Raw genomic sequence first — 18,574 nt, forward strand, 5'->3', positions numbered from 1 at the left:
TTTTGTGGATGAGAGATGTGGAACAGTGGCTTGCCCCTTAAGCCAGAGGCAGAAATTAGAGGGTCTCAAGGCCCTAAGACCACAGGCAGACACATCTCAACAGGTGAGGAGAGGGCACACATTCAGCGAGGCCTAGAGGCCAGAGAGGCTCATTGACCCTCACTCAGCTTCCAGAGTAGGGGGCATCCCTTCCAGTCCTCATTTCCCCAAGCAGGGTCCCCTTCAACACCGTCCCCCCGCTGTGCCTGCTGCTTTCCTCAAGTGCGCACAGTCCCTGAGCTGTGCCCTGCCCTCAAAGGCCAAGTTCACAATGGCATCAGCATCTCCCAGGGAACAAATGTGTCCTTTCCTTTGCTTGGGCAGCAGTGACTTCATCCCCAGCGGGCTGTGTGAGTCACTGGGCTGAGGTTGGAGGGCGAGCCAGTTCTGTGCAGAGCCCGGCTTTGGCCTTGTGGCTGGGGAGATGGAATGGCTGAGAGGGTGAAGGCTTCCACGCAGACCTGCCCTCGCTTCCCCCACTCTTGCTGGGGCTTCCTGTGTCCTACGGGGCAACTAGCACTGAGCACCTAACACATGCCCAGCAGTGCCAGGGGCTTTTTAGGTGACAGCTGGTATTTACTGAGTGCACTCTCTGTTTCAGAAACCATCATGAAGTCTCACTTCATGGACTGGCCATGCTGCCCTGCAGACAGTGATGTTGAGAGGTTAAGTCTTATACCCAGGGTCACACAGTTGTGGTATCACTCATTCCTCATCACAGCCCGGAAGGCAGAGATTTTTTTATTCCTATTTTACAAAGGGACAAACTGAGGCTCTGCAAGAGGAAGTAGCTTGTGTAGGGACAAAGGAGTCAAAGATGAGTAAGGAGTGCCCTGTTCTCAAGGATGAGCCCCTGAGGATGGCAAAGACAGATAGAGTGTGGCATGTCCCCAGTGAGTGGATGGATGGGTGGATGGACAAATGGATGGACAGATGAGTGGATGGGTGGATGGATGGACAGATGGGGTAGATGGATGGATAGATGGGTGGATGGATGGACGGATGGGTGGATGGATGATGGATGGATGGGTGGATGGATGGATGGGTGGGTGGATGGGTGGATGGATGGATGAATTAAGGCTCATTTGCAATGAATTCAAATTTACAGTGATATGTAGACAACATATGATATGTGGATGGGTGAATGGATGGACAGATGGATGGATGGGTGGATGGATGGACAGATGGGTGGATGAGTGGATGGGTGGGTGGATAGATGGGTGGATGGATGGATGGATGGATGGATGGACGGATGGATGAATGGAGTGATGGGTGGGTGGATGTGCGGGTGAGGCAACAAATGGATGGATGGGTGGATGAGGGGATAAATGAATGGATGATAGGAAAGAAGATGATAGATGGATATGTGAATGGATTAATGAATCCATGAATGATTCATTGGAGAGGAAGGTGTGTGGATGTGTGAATATATGAATGAGTGGGTAGAGATAAAGCGGGTAAGCAGAGGCTACTTCCACCCACAAAAGACATTGCGAAAACTTCCCCTACTAGGAGGACAGGCCAGATAAACATTTGAATGGAGGCCTTAGTCTGTGTGGCACAAGGAACCGAGGCCAGTATGAAAAGTGACAGGGAAGTAATGTCCAAGGGAGAATTTCCTTAGGCCAGTGGGGTTCCATGATGGAATGGGGAAGCTTAAAGAAAAAACAAGGAATGGGGAGCCTTGAAAGGTAGTGAGCTTCACATCACTGGGGGTGTTCAAGCAGAGGCTGGGCAGCCACTCCCGCTGTATGCTGTGGAGGAGCCCCTGTTTCAGGTGGAAGTCTGCTGTGGTGGCTTGTGAAGCCTCCTCTGATGACAAGGAGGGAGAAGAATTTGGGTTTCCGGTCCCCCAGGGAGGCCACAGCCTTTGTAGAAACCTATCTTGCTTTTGGATTAAAAGTTCTTTCCTGGCTCAGGGGATGGAGAAGCCTGCAGCTGCTAATCCTTGGTGTGGGAATCAGGCTGGAATCTGAGACAGATTTCCCATTCTGCACAAGCCAGGGCAGGGGGCCTGAGGACAGAGCAACGCTTTGGAACCCTGGCCCCACCCTCCCTGTTTCTGCAGACAGGTGATGGCCCTCTCTGAGCCTCAGTTTCCCCCAGTGAAATGGAAGCTCTGCTGCCCACTATACATGATGCCCAGGGCCCTGCTGGGTGCCAGGTGCTGGGTGCACCTGCCCTTCTGGGGGACTTCCTGGGGGCTGTAGGTGGGGAAAAGTAGATCTGTGAGTGTTGACCTTGATCTGTGAGTCATTATCCCTGGGGGCCCTGCCTGGGAAGCCCCAGCTGCCTGGCCTGGGCTGGGCCTGGGAGCAGCTGGTGGAGACCAGGGTGGGGGCTCAAGCTGGGGCCTCAGTCTGGAAATGCCTCAGACCCAGCCTGGGCCCAGACCCCAAGGCCTTCAGCTGCTCAGAGGCTCCAGCCCTTCATCCCACCCCACTCCATCCCTACAGAGAGGAGCCAGCTTACAGCCTGACTCCAGCGTGGGCTCTTAGAGCCACACTGCCAAGGTTCAAATCCCACCTCCACCAATTCCTAGGTCTGTGACCTAGGGTAAGTGACTTCCTCTATCTGTGTCTCAGTTTCCTCACATGTAAACCAACACTAATCATAAAATCCACTTTGTAAGGGCATTGGGAGAACTGGAGTTAGTTCTGGGCCTGAGGAGGGCTTAGGCCAATTCCCACAGCTCCACAAGCCCACAGTAGCCTGAGGTGAAACTAAGGCCAGAGGGGGCTGACCACACCCAGCATCAAACAGCAAAGAAGTCGCCCAGCCAGGGCTGGAAACCGTCTCACCCACCGGCTGGAAACCGTCTCACTCACCAGCTGGAGACCCTCGGAGCCAGCCACTGTCCAGAGGAGCAGCCCTGATTTTGTCTTTATTTTGCTTTGTGTCAACCCCAGGCTTTCTCTAGGAGTGAGGTGGCAGAGCAGCCCCTTCCTCCACCCTCATCTTGGCCAGCTGGTCGGTGGGCTGGGCTGCAGGCTTTGGGCTGCGGGGCGGGAGTTGGGTTTAAGCCTCTGGGGAAATGGGGAGGATGTGGGCCCGCCCTCGCCTCCCCGCCCGCCTCCCTCTCTCTGAGCTCGCCTCTCCCATCCCAGGCCAGCCTCTGGACACAGGGCCAACTCCTGGGCTCCGGCAGCTGAGCTTTCCCTCACCGGCGGACGCCCCTCACCCTTCCCGCCCTGAGTGACTCACTGCTCCCCTGGCCTGCAGCCACCGCTGTCTCCTGGCAGGAGGCAGGCGCAAGGTTGTGCAGAAGCCACAGGGTCTAGTGTGTGAGGGCCGCTTGGCCAGGAGGGTCTGGAGCAGCTAGACAGGACGAGGGCACAGAGGCTGGCCGGCAGATAGCGGGGCCTGTGGCTCAGCCCTGCAGTGGCCTGTGGCAGCCGGTGCCTCCCCTTTTCCCTAACTTTGGGGGCTTTTCTTTCTTCTTTCTACCATGAAGAAGGAAGGGACCTGAGAATCCGTGAAGAGAGCCGTTCCCTGGCCAGGAGGAGACGCTGGGTGGTGGGGCAGTGGTGGTGGTGGGCCCCTTGGCCACTCGCTCCTCCACCGAGCCAGGCATGAAGGGGGATGGCAGTGCCGTGTGGAGCCTTATGTGGAAGTACTGCATCTCTGTGAGGACACTCAGGTACTGGGATGCGTGCGTGGCTGCTCTGCCTGGCTGTCGACTGTTGGGCTGGACGGTTTGCATGGCTGTACAGGGTCCAGGAAGGAGCTGGGATGGAGGGAGCCGGAGCGACTTTCAGTCTCTGGTGGAGCGGGAGGAGGAGAGTGGAACAATGGCCAGGGGGTGTGCTGCGTTTGGCTGGGATCCAGAGCACCCATTCAGGAAAGGAACGCCAGGGGCAGGTACAGCATGTGTTACATAACATGCTGGCACAGGGCACAGCTGTGTGACTCTGGCCCTGCCCCACAGCCTCTCTGAGCCTGTTACCCATCGGCGAAATGGGGCTCACACTCGTCCCTTCAACGCTTGGTGTAGTGATTCCTTCGTGTGACTGTAAACGTCACTCACTGAGTGGCTGAGGGCTCAGCCCGGACTCAGGCACCAGGCTGCCCAGGTTTAATGCTGGCTTTGGCATTGTTAGTGGTGTAAAGTGGCTTCACCTCTCTAGCCAAAGTTTCCCATCTGCAGATCCTTTTAGGATTGTTGTGAGGATTTAGTGAGGTAATACACACTAAGATCAGGGCCCGGCGCGGCGCCAGCATTCAGTCAGTGTTGGATACGATGACCCTTGCCGTTGAGCTTTCTCCCCAGCTGGACAGCTCTGGGGGGTAGTGAGGGTATCTGGAATGGCGCCTGCATGGTGAGAATGAAAGGGTGGAGCAGAGCTCCTTGGACCCCTGGGGAGGGGACACCACCCATGATCGCTGCAGCCTCTGCAGCTGCCAGAAGGAGGGAGACCCGGGCGCAGGAAGCCAGGTCCCTTGTGATCTCAGGCAAGGCTGGGGTCTCCTCATCTGTAAAGGGGAACTACATGGGGCCAGAATTTGTATATGGAAGGGCTTAGAGGCAGCCACCTATTTGGAAGATGTGTTTGTACTTGGATACCGCCTAAGGGCAGATTTTTTTATTTAAAGGGGTGGATTTGCAACAGGTAAGGGATTGAAAGATTGTCCCTTTTTCTTTCTGCCCTCACTCTCTGGTGTATAAACTTTATAAACATTCCTTCCTTCCTTTTTGCCTTCCTTCTATTTCTCCTCCTTTCCTTGTTTCTTTCCTTTCTTCCTTCCTTCCCAAAATACTTGTGACCGCTTACAGAAAATACGTGCAATAAAATAGTTAATAAAAAACATCAGAAGCCAGGCATGGTGGTGCATGTCTCTAGTCCCAGCTACTCAGGAGGTTGAGGCAGGAGGAATGCTTGAGCCCAGTTCAAGGGTAGTGTTCAATGATCATGCTTGTGAATAGCCACTGCACTCCAGTCTGAGCAACACAGTAAGACCTCATCTCTAAAAAAAAGAATCAGAAGTGGAAAAAGCACAATTTAGAATAGGACGTCATGAGCTACGGTAGAAAAACAGAACAGAACAGAGATATACAGGGTCCTGAGGTTCTTCTGTTGGGGTAAAAATTGCCAAGTTTCCTGGCAGCCAAAGGGAAAAGGGAAACCCAGCCACGCAGTTTACTCTCACTGTAATAAGAAACCATAATTACAGTGGCCATAGTTGTCTCTGCTGCTGGGTGAGAGTGTCTGGGGCCCTGGGCCTCAGCCTCAATGGCGGGCCTTGGGCCTGGGCAGGTTTGAGGGAGCAGGGCAGACAGTGAGAGCTAAAGTGTTCTCTTGGGATGAGGATGCTGGCTGGCTGTGGGAAAGGAGAGAGGCAGAGCTCAGCCCTGGAGTGAGTCAGCGGCTGCCTGCCCCTGCCCCTGCCCCTGCCCCTGCCCCAGACCCCAGGATAGACCTCCTGGGTGGGTGACTTGGGAGCTGGGCCAGGCAGCGGGTGAGTCCTGGACTTTGGTGAGCTCTCCATGTGCTTTTCCTTGTGACCACAGCTGGATTTTCCTGAGTCCCGTTCTGTCTCAAGGTTTCCAGGGATTGGCACTTTGGAAACCTCAGGGCTTGTTGACAGAATGCAGAGGGCTCAGCACTGGGAGGCCCACCGTGCCCTGTCCAAGGGTGATTCGCTCGCTCCCTCTTGGCTGCCGTTTGCCCACATGGTCTGTAGGAGAAGCAGCACCGCCTCACAGAGCCTGGCAGACTGGCCTGTCTGTGCCTCAGTCTCCTCATCTAATGGCACAGCCACCTGACAGGGCTGTGGGGCGGGGCCTTACGGGAGGGTTTGTGGCTGTCAAGTGGTGATGGGCAGGTAGCTTCACAGGGGTGTCACGATCACTGGCGGGTGGCCTCCTCACCACCAATGAGAGGAGAGTGGTGGGGTGGGTGTGGGCACCATAATTGGCACTGAGTTTGTCCCAAACCCACTCTTAGCACCCGTAACTGCCAGGCGCCCCTGTGGTTAACTGGGGAGGATGGGCCTTGGGCTCCACGAGAAGCACTCTGCCCTCCTGACCCCTGCCCCATTCTGTTGAGAGCCCCCCGAAAGGACTAAGGCCACGCCCCAACCAGCTAGCCAGCCAGGAGCAGGCCCTCTGCAGATCCCAGCCCCCTCGGCTGCCAGGGAAGCCCTGAGTCAGCAGGTCTGCGGCCCAAGGCGGAGCTGCCGGCAGCCACAGGGACAGATTGGAGGGTTGCGATCGGACAGCGCATAGTTTTCCACTTGCGTCTTCAGATTCCCCTCCGAGTGAGCCTGTTGCCCCTGGCGGGGTCCCATTCACATCTGGAAAAGCAAGAGGTGTGTGTGGAGCAGCTGTGGACCTGCCAGCCCTGGCCCTCTGCCCAGGAGTTTGGCGACCGCAGTCAAGGAGCCAGGAGAAGGGTCTCTGGAACTTTGGCCCGAGGACTCTGAGAGGGACGATCCTGGCTGCAGGCTGTATCCTGGACAGAACAGCTTGGGAGCTGGGCACCCCAGGGTTTAGAGCCCACAACGGTAGGTTGTGAGATGTGCAGCCCTCGGGAAAGTTGCTAAACCTCTCTGGGCTTGTTTCCTGGCCTGTAGAGTGGGGGGAGCCATGCCAGCTGGGCGGGCTTCTTGGCAGGTCATCACTGGGTTCTGTTGGCTTGGCATCCAGCAGGGTGCATGGTTGTGGCACCCCCTTCTTGTCCTCTGAGTCTCAGTGTGGGGGCTTAGGAGGATAACGTGATGAAGTGGGAAGCACACAGGCTCAGAAGTCAGGCCGACCTGAGTTCAAAACTGGGCTTAGCCCCTTCCTACCTTGGACGTGACTTTTAGAGATGTTCTGAAGCTTCCATGAGACGAGGCCCGGAAGCCTGCTCCGGCTGCAGTAGGTGCTGCTGAGGCATTGGCTGTTTGTATAACAGGCAGCCTCCCTGGGCCTCTGTTTCCCCGCCTGTGAGATGCCTGTGGGGATACAGTAGTTCTGGAGGGCAGATGAGACCCTTTAACCAGCTCCCCGCCCCTCCCCTCCCTGCATCTTCCCTGGCTGGCCTTTCTCTGGGCACTCACCTCTGGGCCCCTGGCAGACAAAGGCCTTGCTCTGGGTACAGGGCAGTGCCCTGATAAATCCACAGCCCCTCTCAGGTCAGGCAGGAAGATCACTTTTGCATCTGGCATTATATTGAAAAAGAAAGATTGTTTTGTGCCTTGAGAGCCCGTGGGGTGTTTGAGCCTCTTGATGGGCCAGGGCAGCTCGCTTGGAACACATGGGGCCCAGGGTGCTGGTTGGTAAGGAGTGGGGTGGCCTTGGCTGCCCTGGCCCTGCCCCCCTCTGCCTTCCCACCATGGCTGCATCTGGGCAGGAGGGCCTTGAACAGCTCAGCTGGCAGCCAGCCTTTGAGAGCTTCCAGGGGGCTTCCTGGACAATTAGCCATCTGATGCCCCTCTGCAGGAGGGCCAGTGGGCGTTCCTCTTGGGACAGAGTGCTCACCACCTCCCAGCCTGGGCCATGCCTAGGCAGCTTTGATGCGAGGACATTTGTTCCCACTTGGAACTGGCACCATCCTTCCTACGGTGCCCGCTGCCACCCACCCACACACTGAAGTGGCCTGGCTGTGTGCTTCGAGCCTCACAATCCATCTGCTCCCCAGCTCTAGACAGCCTGCAGAGACCAGGACTCCCTGAGGCTGAGGAAGGGGTCACCAGCCTCCTCCCCACCCACGCCTTCTGGACACACCCTGGCTTGTGCTGTCTATCTCTGGGAAGAGCCCAGAGCTGAGTTTAGGATGGGCAGGAGGTCCTGGGCAGAGCAGAGCAGAGCTGCCACTTCTCTGGCTCTGGGCACTGCCTGGAGCACACATAAATTCCCTCATGGCTGCTTTCCCCTTTCACCCGTGGGCCGCACCATTGCCTCAGCCCTGCCAGCCTCACCTCCCTCTCCTCGGTTTCCATCTCTGCTAGTGACTGCCGCCCCCTCTCCCTGCATCGAGTCTTTGTTCAGGGATGAAGACCTACTCTGTGCCTGGCACTGTGCCAGGTACTAACTATTCCATTCCCACGTCCAGCCAGCTAGTGCCCACCCTGTGAGGAGCACTGTCCCACAGCACAGAGGAGGACCTGAGTCCAAGGCTTTGCGTTATTGGTTTCCTCACCGGAGTTGTGGGTGAGGCTCTTCTTGGCAAGCACCGCAGGGCAGCACTTGTCGCCGAGAGCTCAGAGCCCAGCAGCAAGGCAGCATGGGCATGAGCCACTCTGACACACGGGAAGAGGCTTTCTTCTGTTGATCAGCAAGCAGTTTGCTGAGCACCTATTGTTTGCTGGCCCGGGCTAGACCCTGGGGATACAGCAGTGAGTGAGGTGGGCCTCCTGGAGCAGATAGATGTTCAGGTGAGAGAGAAATGATAAAGAGAAAATAAACAAATGAAGATGCCTTCAGGCAAGGATCAGTGCCAAGAAAATAAAACAGGGAGGGATGACGGAGTGATCAGGGGAGAGGGAGCCACATGGTCTGGGGAGGTCAAGAAGGGCCTCTCCCAGTGGCCGTCAGTGGGTGAATAGATAAACACAATGTGGTCTGTCCATAGTGTGGAATATTATTCAGCCACAAAAAGGAATGAAGTTCTGGCACGTGTTACAGCACAGGTGAACCTTGAGGACATCATGCTAAGTGAAAGAAGCCAGACACGAAAGACCACAGAGCTTATGGTCCTGTTTCTAGGAAATGTCCAGAACAGGCAACTCTATAGAGACAGGAGGTAGGTTTGCGGTGATCCAGGGCTGGGGAGGGGTTCTTTTTGAGTGATGAAAATATTCTAAACATAGATAGTGGTGACAGTTGCACCCCTCTGGGAATATACTATTAATAAAATCCTTGAACTATACATTTTAAATGGGCGAGTTGTATGGTGTGTGAATTATATCTTAATAAGACTGTTTGAAAAGAAAACAAAGACTCGTCTGTGGTGGTGGCCTTGCGTTGAGAGTGACAGGGTGGAGTGAGTTTGTGAGGACCTTGGGGAAGAGCAGGCAGAGAGAGCAGCTGGTGTAAGGACCTTGGGGTCTATGTGCACCTGCAGGAGGAGCATGGAGGAGGAGGCCGGCAGGAGTTGAGAGGGCTGGAGGAGCAGTCCCCGTGGTGGCAGGGCCAGATCCTGGAGAGGGCTTGAAAGTTGACTGGGGCGGGAGAGCCACGGCTGGGTAACATCGCTGTGCTTTCTGTTTTAAAACCGTCACCCGGGCTGCTGTGAGGAAATGAGACTGTGGAGAGGGAGTGGTGGGGCATGGGGGGCAGGGAAGGCCAGTTGAGATGTGGCGGCCAGCCACTATTTAGATGAGAGGTGACAATTGAGACCCGAAGAAGGAGACAGACAGACTGGCTGGCGGTCGCAGTGGGAATTCAGACAGGGACAGAGCACTCCTGGCGGGGAGGAGGCTTCCTGGAGGAGGGGCCTGGGCCCGGACCCTGGCAATGTCAGGATGGGCTGGTGGCGGCTCTCCAGATGGCACCCCTGTGGGGGATGTGGGGGGCCCTGCCTGGCTATGGGGAGACAAGACTGGCCACCCTACCCTGGCACCACCCCTGGGTCCCCTTTGGGCCCAAGCTGCTAAGTAAGTAGGGCACCCTCTCTCCAGGGACCCCTGTCACACTGCTTTTATGCTGCTGGCTCCAGCTGGCCCTCCGTGAGAGTGCAGTGCCCATGTGGCCAGAGACCCAGCAGGAGCCCGGCACTCTGAACAAAGCAGCCTGCCTGGAACTTAAGTGGCCCTGAAACACAATCAGCCACCAGAGACTGTCCAGGGAGGAGGTTGTATTATTTATTGACTGGGGCCTGCCCAGTGAAGCCATTTGGGTTTGCCAGACCTGGAATGAGCCCCCTCAGCAGTGCCTGGGGGCCTTTTGGAGGGCAGGCGGGCAGGGGCCCCAGGGTGCCTGGCACCCTCTCCCCTGGGCGTGGTTTCCTGGATGCCGACTGAGCAGGGAGGAAGTCAGACGTCAGGACCTGCTGTGGGGATGGACCCATAGCTCATCCCCCGGGGCCGCAGAGGCAGGCCAGGCGCTGGGGTTCCAGGGACACCTCCGCCCCCTCCACTTTGAGACTGTGAGTACCACCTACCTGGCCCAGGGAGGGGGACTCGGCAGCCCTGAGAAACCTGTGAGGGGCTGGCAACTGTCAGGGCAGCCTGTCGTGGTGAGGGTCTTGGGGGCTGTCGTCAGAGCTTTCACTGTTTCTCAGAGCCGTATTCTGTGACCCGTTTCTCACTGCCTGGAATGCACACAGGCCTGCCCTGGGCCCAGGAACACCAGGTGTTTCCCCAGAGCCGCAAGGGGAAGTTCTTTAGCTCCCCTGCGCATTAGACCAGCCCCAGGCCCTGTTAGGGTTGAGAACCAGGGCCCCGCAGCCCACCTGGGTGGCTGGGAGTGTTGGGTCTCTGCCTACGGCCCTCACAACCACCCTGAGAAAGATGGACTCTTGACAATGCCCAGTTTACAGTCGAGTAAACTGAGGCGCTCAGAAGTCACACAGAAATCAGAAGTCCTCAGAGGCCCTCAGAAGTCACACAGTTGCCCAGGGCTCCGGGAGCATATTTGGTGTGTTTCCTTCCCACACTGCTGCCCCCCTCAACCCTATGGTTCATAAACTTTGAGCAAATGGAGGTTTACGGCTGAGGGAACACAAGGCTTCCCCAAGCTGTGCTGAGGAGACACTGCCTTGCACAAATCTTCCCTGCCCCAGGCTCCCTGGGGCCATTTCCCATCTGGCAGTAGCCCAGTGTGTGTCCCCCCAGGAGCCCCTTGACACACTGACAAGTTCAGTGTCTTTCTGAAATGATTCAGAGTGGAACCTTGAGGATCTGCAGATCCCTGGGGCTGGGAGGGTGTTGGGGGATGTTCCCTGGGTTCTGAGCTGTAACACCTGAGCCTGACCTCTTGGGGTCCTTGGGCCAACAGCCCCTGGCTCACTGGGGTCATCAGGGAGTTCAACAGGTGGGTCAGAGGAAGCTTTTACCGACCCAGCCTCAGGGAGCAGCCTGGGAGCTCTTACTCCCAGCCAAACCTCCCCCACCCCAGCCCTGGCTCTTGGGGGCAGGCAAGACAGATAGCCCTTTCCTTAGGACTGGAGCCCAACCACTGGCAGGTGGAATAAGTGAGGCCCAGTGATAAGGAAGCAATGGGCACCTTCATCCCTGCCCCCACGCTGCAGACAGAAGGCTGCTCAGTGCCCTGAGGGGTCAGTCACTCTGTCTCAAATCCCAGCTCTCCAGCGTGCCCCAGCCATGTGACATGGGACAGATGTCCCAACATCTCTGGGCCTGGATTTCCATATAACCCACGGCAAAAGTCCTCCCTTCTGGGGTTGTGAGGCTTAGATGGGGAAGCAGGCCTCTGTGGGGAATCTCCCTGTGGGCATAGGTAACTCTGGGTTCCCATCTCACTGAGAGATTTACCAGGGCACAGTGCCCCTCAGGCTGGTTAGGGGAGGCTTGATGACCCCAGTGAGCCAGGGGCTCTTGGCCCAAGGACCCCAAGAGGTCAGGTTAAGGGGTTACAGCTCAGAGCCCAGGGCTCTGGCCTCCAGCTTAGCTACCTCCAGCAGCGACCTGCCTTTGTTGGGCGCCAGGGCTCAAGCTGGGGAGCCTGGCCAGGTGGCTGCCCACCCCTGTGTTCAAGGCCCATTTCGGTCCAGCCCAGCAGAGGCACAGGGCAGAGCAGGGCCCCTGCTGCCCTGCTGCCTGCCTGGGGACCTCAGGGGAGCCCATCCTGAGGCCTCATGTCCTCACCTGTGAAATGGCCAGGTGTAACCAGGAGCCTTTAAGCACTCCATGACTCTGTGCAGAGTTTCATGCACATCATTCCTTTGTTAATTCAGTCATTCAACAAACATTTATTGGGCACCTACTGTGTGCCAAGCACTGTCTTGTCTCTGAGAGTACAAAGGTGATAAACCAGATAAACCATCCCTGCCCTTCTTGGTGTTGGGGAGTCAAGCAATATATGACTAACGCAATGCATGCGTGATAGGTCATGGGGGTGACATATTCTGTGAAGGCAAGTAGGGCAGAGGAAGGAGATAGGTGCAAGGAGGGGTAAGCGGTTGGTTGTATTTTATTTTAATGGACACATGTCAGCTATTAGAAAACACCAGTAGGCCATCAGGCAGCTGAGGGCGGGTTGGAGGGTCCACACTGTGGCCTTCATTCCCTGAATCCCTTGTGGGCTAGGCCAGTGTGAGCTGTCCTCTGACCTGCACGAAAGGGTGAGCTCATTAGCCCCATCTGATGGACTTGCAAACCAATGCCCAGAAATCCCAACCAGCGTAACTCCAGTGGCTTCTGGGAAAGAGGTGAGGGGACTCTGCCGGCACAGTGGGTATCTGGACTGTGCTCAGCGTGTGGGAGCATTGAAGTGGCTATCAGCTGGGCCTGGGGTGTCGTCAGGCTGTGGTTAAGAGCCCAGACCTTGGGAGGCCAAGGTGGGCGGATCACTTGAGGTCAGGAGATCGAGACTAGCCTGACCAACATGGTGAAACCCTATCTCTACTAAAAATACAAAAATTAGCCGGGCGTGGTGGCGCACGCCTGTAATCCCAGCTACTTGGGAGGCTAAGGCAGGAGAATCCCTTGAACCTGGGAGGCAGAGATTGCAGTGAGCCTAGGTCGTGCCACTGCACTCCAGCCTTGGAGACAGAGCAAGACTGTCTCAAAAAAAAAAAAAAGCCCAGACTTTGGTGGGAATTTCTGTTCTGCTGCTTTCGTAGCTATGTGACCTTGGGTGTGTCGGGTCCCATCTCTGAGCTTCACTTGGTCAGTGGGGGCTGTCTTAGTTGCAGGTGACAGAAAATCCAAACGTAACAGGCATAAGCAGAAAAGGGGTTTCATTGCCTCCTGGAACTGAAAAGTCTAGAGGGTAACTAGCTTCGGGAATGGCGGAATTGCAATGTTCATGTATGGATTTGGACTTTTCAACTCTTACCTCTGCTTTCCTTCCTACTACTGTCTTCACTGTGAGGCAGGCCCTCTCCATGTGGGCATCCCTGGCTCTGTGCCCAGCATGTAGCAAGTGCTCAGAAAACATTAGGCATTTCCTTTCATTCGGTCGTCACCAGCCCTGTGACAGGCCAGCTGCAGGGCCCAGGCTGTGGTGAGCAACACATCGTTTCTGTCTTGGGGATGTTCACAGTTCTCTGTGGGAGAAGGGACTAGAAAAGAGGAAATGACTACACAGGGCACTCAGGGCTGAGAAGGGGTGAGCTCTGAGGCCTGTGGGAGCCCAGAGGAGGGACACTGGAGTTTTTATCTGGAGGGGTTCCCTGAAGGCTTCCTGGAGGAGGTAGCAGATGAGCTAGATTTTAGGAGCAATGGAGGAGGTGGCCTGGCAAATGGCAACTGAGGGAGCCTAGGGTCGGGTTCAGGACTCATACACAGTGGAGCTGACCTGGCTGTGCTAGGTTCTTGGAAGTCCTGGCTGAACTCAGAGAACTGGTTCTTGGGCCATGCCGGGGGTGCAGGCGAGTAAGCCTGCATGTGGGTGAAAGGTAGCCCCAGCAGCAAGGCTGTAAGGAAAAGAGAGAATGAGCACTTAGTGAACACATACTGTGTGCCACACACCCTTCATATGTTGCCTCATTCTGGCCACTCCACAGCTTCTGGTGGTGCCTCATGCCCACTTTGCAGATAATGAGCCACAGGTTCTGATCAGGTGCTGGAACAAACCACCCTTCTAAGTGAGTCCAGGAAACCATTTCCCCCACGAACTTAGAATTTGAGACTTACTCATTGGCCAGGCTCAATGGCCTCTGTTCTGCCATCAAGAGGCTGCTGGGATGCTACCCATGGCAGGGATAGATGGGGAAGTCACCGTATTCAAAACAGTCACGTGTTGAAACACCTCCCTAGCTTCTGATCTACCGGTAGTGGCAGCGGAAGCAAATACAGCAAATCTGAAACCCGATGCCTACAGAACAGGGAGTGTGAAATGTGACACCAGAGGCCCCCACACAGAAGTGGGTGTGGATGGCCACCTGCCTGTGAGCAACCAGGGGAAGCCAGCTTGGTGCTGAGTTTACACAGCGGATGTTAAGAAGACTTCTAAGCTGGCCCCAGTGTATTTGCACACAGTTGAGAAAGGCCAGGGAGGGTAACAAGGGCTAGAATATAGGGTCAGCTCCCTACAGTTGCTGTAACCCCCTGGGCAGCTCCCTTTACTTCTCTGAGCTTCAGTGACCTCCTCTGTAAGTGAGGATAACATTTCCCAGAGTGAGGATTAAATAACATTATGCATGGACATGCCCATAGGCAATGACCTAGCAATGGCTCAATGAGTGTCAGTGATGATTATCCCCAAGTAAAATAAATTTGAATTTAAAATTTTAAAAATGGTCAATTTTGCATCCATGGTCTTGAGCCAAATGGGAAATGGTTTGGTTCAGCCTCTAAGCCCCTGTGGGTACGCACTGGGTCTTTCAGCCCTGTGTCTGCTGGTACGCCTGGGGCTCAGGAAATGCACATGGTGTGTTAAAACCAAGTTTGAATTTGTCAAATCTCAAGTCAATCCAGGATGTTCATTTCTTAAATGATACAGTGAGGCAAAGTTTTTTGAAGAGGAAAAAGAAAAAAAAAGTGAATTTCACTCTGGGGAAATAAGCAGAGTGATGGGAAGCTAGAGGTAGATGCCACTGACACTCAGAGTGGTGGAGGAAGTGTGAGGAGGCTTCTAGGAGGAGGCAAGCTCTAGTGAGCAGGCACTGGTCAAGTGGGGAGTGGAGGAGAGTTTGGGTAGAAACTGTAGTTCGAGTCTTCATGGTGTGTTTGGGAAACAGCAGTCTTGGGTGATACCTGTCTGGGAGGGATGAGGGCCAGAGTTCAGAACAAAAAGGAAGGCAAGTGGGGCCCAGGCCCAGGGTGCTGGCCTCTCCCTGCAGGCACGGAGGGGCTGCCAGGAGCTTTTGAGCAGGGAGTTTTATTAACCAGTATTTGTTTGGTTGATTAAAAAAAGAGGCACCCCAGACTGGCTTGACTGGCTTAAGGCAAAGGCTGAATTTATTGCCTCCTGTTTCTGAAACAGACAGGGCTTCAGGTACAGTTGGATTCGGGGGCTCAAACCATGGCTCTAGACGCCGGCCTCTTTTTCTCTTCTTCCATCTCTTTGACTTCATTCCCAGACAGCCTTTCTGCCTAGATGGCCCCAACAGCTCCAGATGACATTTCTCATATCGGGCAGAAACTGTTCTGACAGAATCGACTCTCCCTGGTTAGTTTAGACCACATACCCATCCCTGGACCAGTCACTTGAGCAGGGGGGATGAACTACTCTCTCTAATAGACCAAGCTTGGTACTGCATTCAGCCCTGGAGGTAGCTGACCCAAATTAGATAGACTGGGAATGGAGGATTGGGTTCCCCAAAGAAAACTGGGGTGTCTTACCAGAAGTGAGAATGGAGGCTGGTCAGGCAGAAACATCTTGCATCCACCACTGCGACCTGCTAAGACTTGTGGGCTGGTCGATCCGCCACTGCGACCTGCTAAGACTTGTGGGCTGTTCATTCCGCCACTGTGACCTGCTAAGACCTGATGGCTGGCCATTCCGCCACTGTGACCTGCTAAGACCTGCCGGCTGGCCAGCTGAGCCATGTGTTCTGCCATGCATCATCCCTTCGGGTCAGCCCCATGAGGTAGAGTTCGTTATGATCCCTATTTTGCAGATGAGAAAACTGAGGCTTAGGGAGACACAGTCACTTGCCGAAGGTCACACTGTTAGCAAATGTCCTCAAATCCCAAATCAGCTTGACCTGAAGCCCAGAATCTTAACCACGTGCTCCACTGCCTTACAGCAATCAGCAAAGAGTTTGAAGAGGATGCCTAGGGAGCTTGGATGGAGGACAGGCTGGCAGAGGAGACTGGCGGCAGAAGATGGGAGTAGGAGGCGGGTGCCACACTGGCAGAGAGGAGGGATCCTAAGACATAGAGCTGTGGTGTGCTAAAGTCTGGCTCTCAATGCACTGTCAGCTTCACTTTTGTTGTTGTTTCCTTATATAAATAAGATATCTGATACGATATCTAATCAGCAAAGCACACACACACACACACACACACACACATATATATATACACATACTAATTATTATGCCTACTGGTTTCTACTTGGGGTGATCTTGGCAGGAGGAGGTGAGGGATGAGGGTCCTGAGCCTGGACGTTGGACTTATACTTGGGCTGCGGGCATCTGGGGCATTTCCGGGGGAGTTTCCCCAGGAAGTGGTCAAAGGGAGTTGGCCACCCACCTGGCTCAGGGCCAGGGCAGAGAGCGGGCAGGATGGGGAAACGGCCACTCTGCACTTCCCTTTTCAGCCCTAAGGCTTCTCAGGCAAGGTCCCGCCCCCCTGGTGACATTACACCATGTCAGAAATCAGCCTGCCACACCCTCATGGCACAAAGGGGAACTCAAGGCAGCAGGCCACTTTAGCTTCACTGCCACCACATGGAGAGGTGTGGCAGTCTGGGCACCCATCCTGGATTGGCTGTCGCTGCACTGTGTGACCTAGGGTGAGTCACCAGGCCTCTCTGGGCCTCAGTTTGACATCTGTAAAATAGACCTATGAAGACAGAGCAGGCACATGAACAAACCTTTGCAAATAACCTGACCCAGTGCCAGGCACTTCATGGGCTGTCAGGATTCCTTCCCTGTGTGGTGATCTCTCGGAATCACAGCCTTGGAACCCTGGAGAGGAGAAGGGCTGTCGATTTCAGAAAGCCAGGCCAAGACCCAGCTCTGCAGCGTACAAGCCATGTGGCCATGTGCAAGTCACTACCCTTCTCTGGGCCTCCATTGCCTTATCTGGAAAATGGCTTAATAACCACCCCTTCATGCATGAATGAGAGGGGTAACTGAAAGCCTAGCCCGTGGGATGGGGTTTGCCAGCGTGTCTGGTTCCCACTGGGTTAGCTGGATATCCCCTCCTCCGTGAGCTCCCCTTCCTGTGCTGGAGCCGGATCAAGAGCGTTGTTCTATCAATAATTCAACCAACTAATATCGACTGTGTGCCCAGCACCGCTCAAAGCAGTGAGGACACCAGCATGAGACCCCCTCCCTCACAGAGCTGGCATTTGGGGGTTGGGGGAGGCAGACAGGTGACAAGTAAACAAACACACAAATGAGCATTTCCAACATCACAGTCAGGAAAACGAAGCAGGAGGCTGCAGTGGGGAGCGACTTGGTGGTGGTCAGTGAGGGCCTCCCTGAGGAGGGGACCTGAGAGCAAGAAGGAGGTGGCCAGCAAAGATGGGGGCCTGGCGGCAGAGGGAAGAGGAGTATGAACAGACCCCTGGGGATTCAGGCTCAAAGGACAGAGGGTTTGGAGACTAATGGCAGCACTCTCAGAGAGGACATCTTGGTAGGCGTGGACAGTGGACAGCCTGACGGTCGCTGGTGGAGGATGCTTACCTCATTCTGTAAACATTTGCTGGAGGGAGGGTCAGCTGAGGCTCACCTCTGAGCTTCAACGCGGGAAGGAGAGGTGTCCAGCTTGGCCTCAGACCCCAGACGGAGGGTGACAAGGTGGTGATGGTAGTGGACGGACACATCCAGGAAAGGCAGCTAGGTTCAGTCCTGAACTTCAGAACCGCCAAGAAGTACCTAACTAACCCCGTTTCATCTTCAGTTACAGACTGTTAGAAGACTCTCAGAAGACCAGGCACCTGGCCCCTCCCTGGGGTTCCTGGGGTGGGCTTATGGAAGGGTAGTTCCTCTGCTCTCTCACCTGGCTTCCTAGAGGAGTGCAGGCTTAGAAGGTCAGAGCTACAAGGACTTTGAGAAATTACCAAGCTCTCCTCCCACAGGACAGGGAATTCTGTGACCTTGGTTGGGGGAAGGGTGGCCTCCATTGGCAAGCTGGACATGCTAGGGGCTCTGGACTCTGGGGCGGGGTACGGGTGGGGCCCAAGAGACAGGGAGGGATGGCTGGGCTCAGCCCCAAACTTCCAACAGCCAAGAATTACGTTTCATCTGCAAGCATAGAAACCGCAGAGATAGGCAGACCCAGAAGTGAGGGGTGGGTGGCCTGTGGATGCTTTCGAGCGGCAGCAAAGAAAACGGGATGTTTTTCAAGTACAAAATGGGTGATAAGCTCTAATGTGTGTATGAGTATGGTCCCAACTATGATCTCATTCCATTCTCACAATAAATCCTGTCCAACAGGAATATCTGCCCTATCTTGCAGAGGGGGAAACTGAGGCAAGCCAAGTGACTCGCACAAGTTCCTTGCCAGCCAGAAAGTGGCAGCATCAGAATTGAGACCTAGAACCAAGCTTTCCTTAGAGACATGGAGGGTGGACCGGTGCAGTGGGTGGGGCAGGTAGAGAGCCAGGCTGGCCTCTGCCCTCCTCCCAGGGGCAGCTGGGCCCACAGCTGGCGTCCCCACTACTCAGTTCTCTGGATGTTTAGAACGGCCTGTCTCTGTAACGACAGGCCAGTTACAGAGCCGACCCCACCTGCTCTGTCTGGATCCCGCATACCAGCTGGAGACAGAGTCCTTGCTGCAGCTCCCCGACCCTCTTCCTAGGAGTTCTGTC

The 18,574-nt window shown here is 55.2% G+C and overlaps 2 protein-coding genes across 26 annotated transcripts in view; one reads left to right on the forward strand and one right to left on the reverse strand.

The window, feature by feature from the left end:
- The window catches only part of IQSEC1 (IQ motif and Sec7 domain ArfGEF 1), a 401,591-nt gene that overhangs the window by 273,681 nt on the left and 109,336 nt on the right, over positions 1 to 18,574 (forward strand). For 2 of the 14 annotated variants that reach the window (XM_055259268.2, XM_063630297.1), the window contains exon 1: positions 9,985 to 10,109. The exons of 5 other annotated variants lie outside the window; for them this stretch is intronic. Coding sequence is in view for 5 of the 9 variants with exons in the window: in XM_063630285.1 (XP_063486355.1) it covers positions 9,479 to 9,618 (140 nt within the window). In the remaining 4 variants the exon portion in view is untranslated. Of the gene's footprint in view, positions 1 to 3,135; positions 3,680 to 9,461; positions 9,619 to 9,984; positions 10,110 to 18,574 lie in introns of those variants that run through there. 7 more of the 14 variants (XM_063630290.1, XM_063630296.1, XM_055259260.2 and 4 more) reach the window with 6 other exon arrangements.
- LOC134735428 (uncharacterized) lies at positions 4,589 to 16,278 on the reverse strand. Of its 12 annotated transcripts, none has more exons than XR_010118542.1 (4): positions 15,433 to 16,278; positions 7,081 to 7,181; positions 6,829 to 6,975; positions 4,589 to 6,333 (listed from the first exon to the last, which is right to left on the reverse strand). XR_010118542.1 is itself a non-coding variant. In XM_063630351.1 (3 exons), the coding sequence occupies exons 1-3, from the start codon at positions 7,186 to 7,188 to the stop codon at positions 5,324 to 5,326; spliced, it is 309 nt and encodes a 102-aa protein (XP_063486421.1). In that variant the 5' UTR covers positions 7,189 to 7,239; the 3' UTR covers positions 4,589 to 5,323. The 12 variants fall into 12 exon arrangements, 2 of the variants coding, with proteins under 2 accessions (XP_063486421.1, XP_063486420.1); XR_010118538.1 differs by having other exon boundaries at positions 6,829 to 6,994; XR_010118537.1 differs by lacking the exon at positions 15,433 to 16,278 and adding an exon at positions 10,125 to 10,829.

The sequence above is a fragment of the Symphalangus syndactylus genome, chromosome 21, assembly GCF_028878055.3.
Source record: "Symphalangus syndactylus isolate Jambi chromosome 21, NHGRI_mSymSyn1-v2.1_pri, whole genome shotgun sequence".
NCBI classification, from domain to species: Eukaryota; Metazoa; Chordata; class Mammalia; order Primates; family Hylobatidae; genus Symphalangus; species Symphalangus syndactylus.

Bases quoted from the DNA above. Each gene is read 5' to 3' on its own strand.
- LOC134735428 (XM_063630350.1), bottom strand. From the start codon at position 7,188: ATGCCAGATGCAAAAGTGATCTTCCTGCCTGACCTGAGAGGGGCTGTG. The intron at 6,995-7,080 runs GTGAGTGCCCAG...TCTGCCCTCCAG, and splicing joins TGTCTGCCAGGGGCCCAGAG to AACTACTGTATCCCCACAGG. The intron at 6,334-6,828 runs GTAGGAAGGGGC...TTGCTTTTCCAG, and splicing joins CTCTAAAAGTCACGTCCAAG to ATGTGAATGGGACCCCGCCA.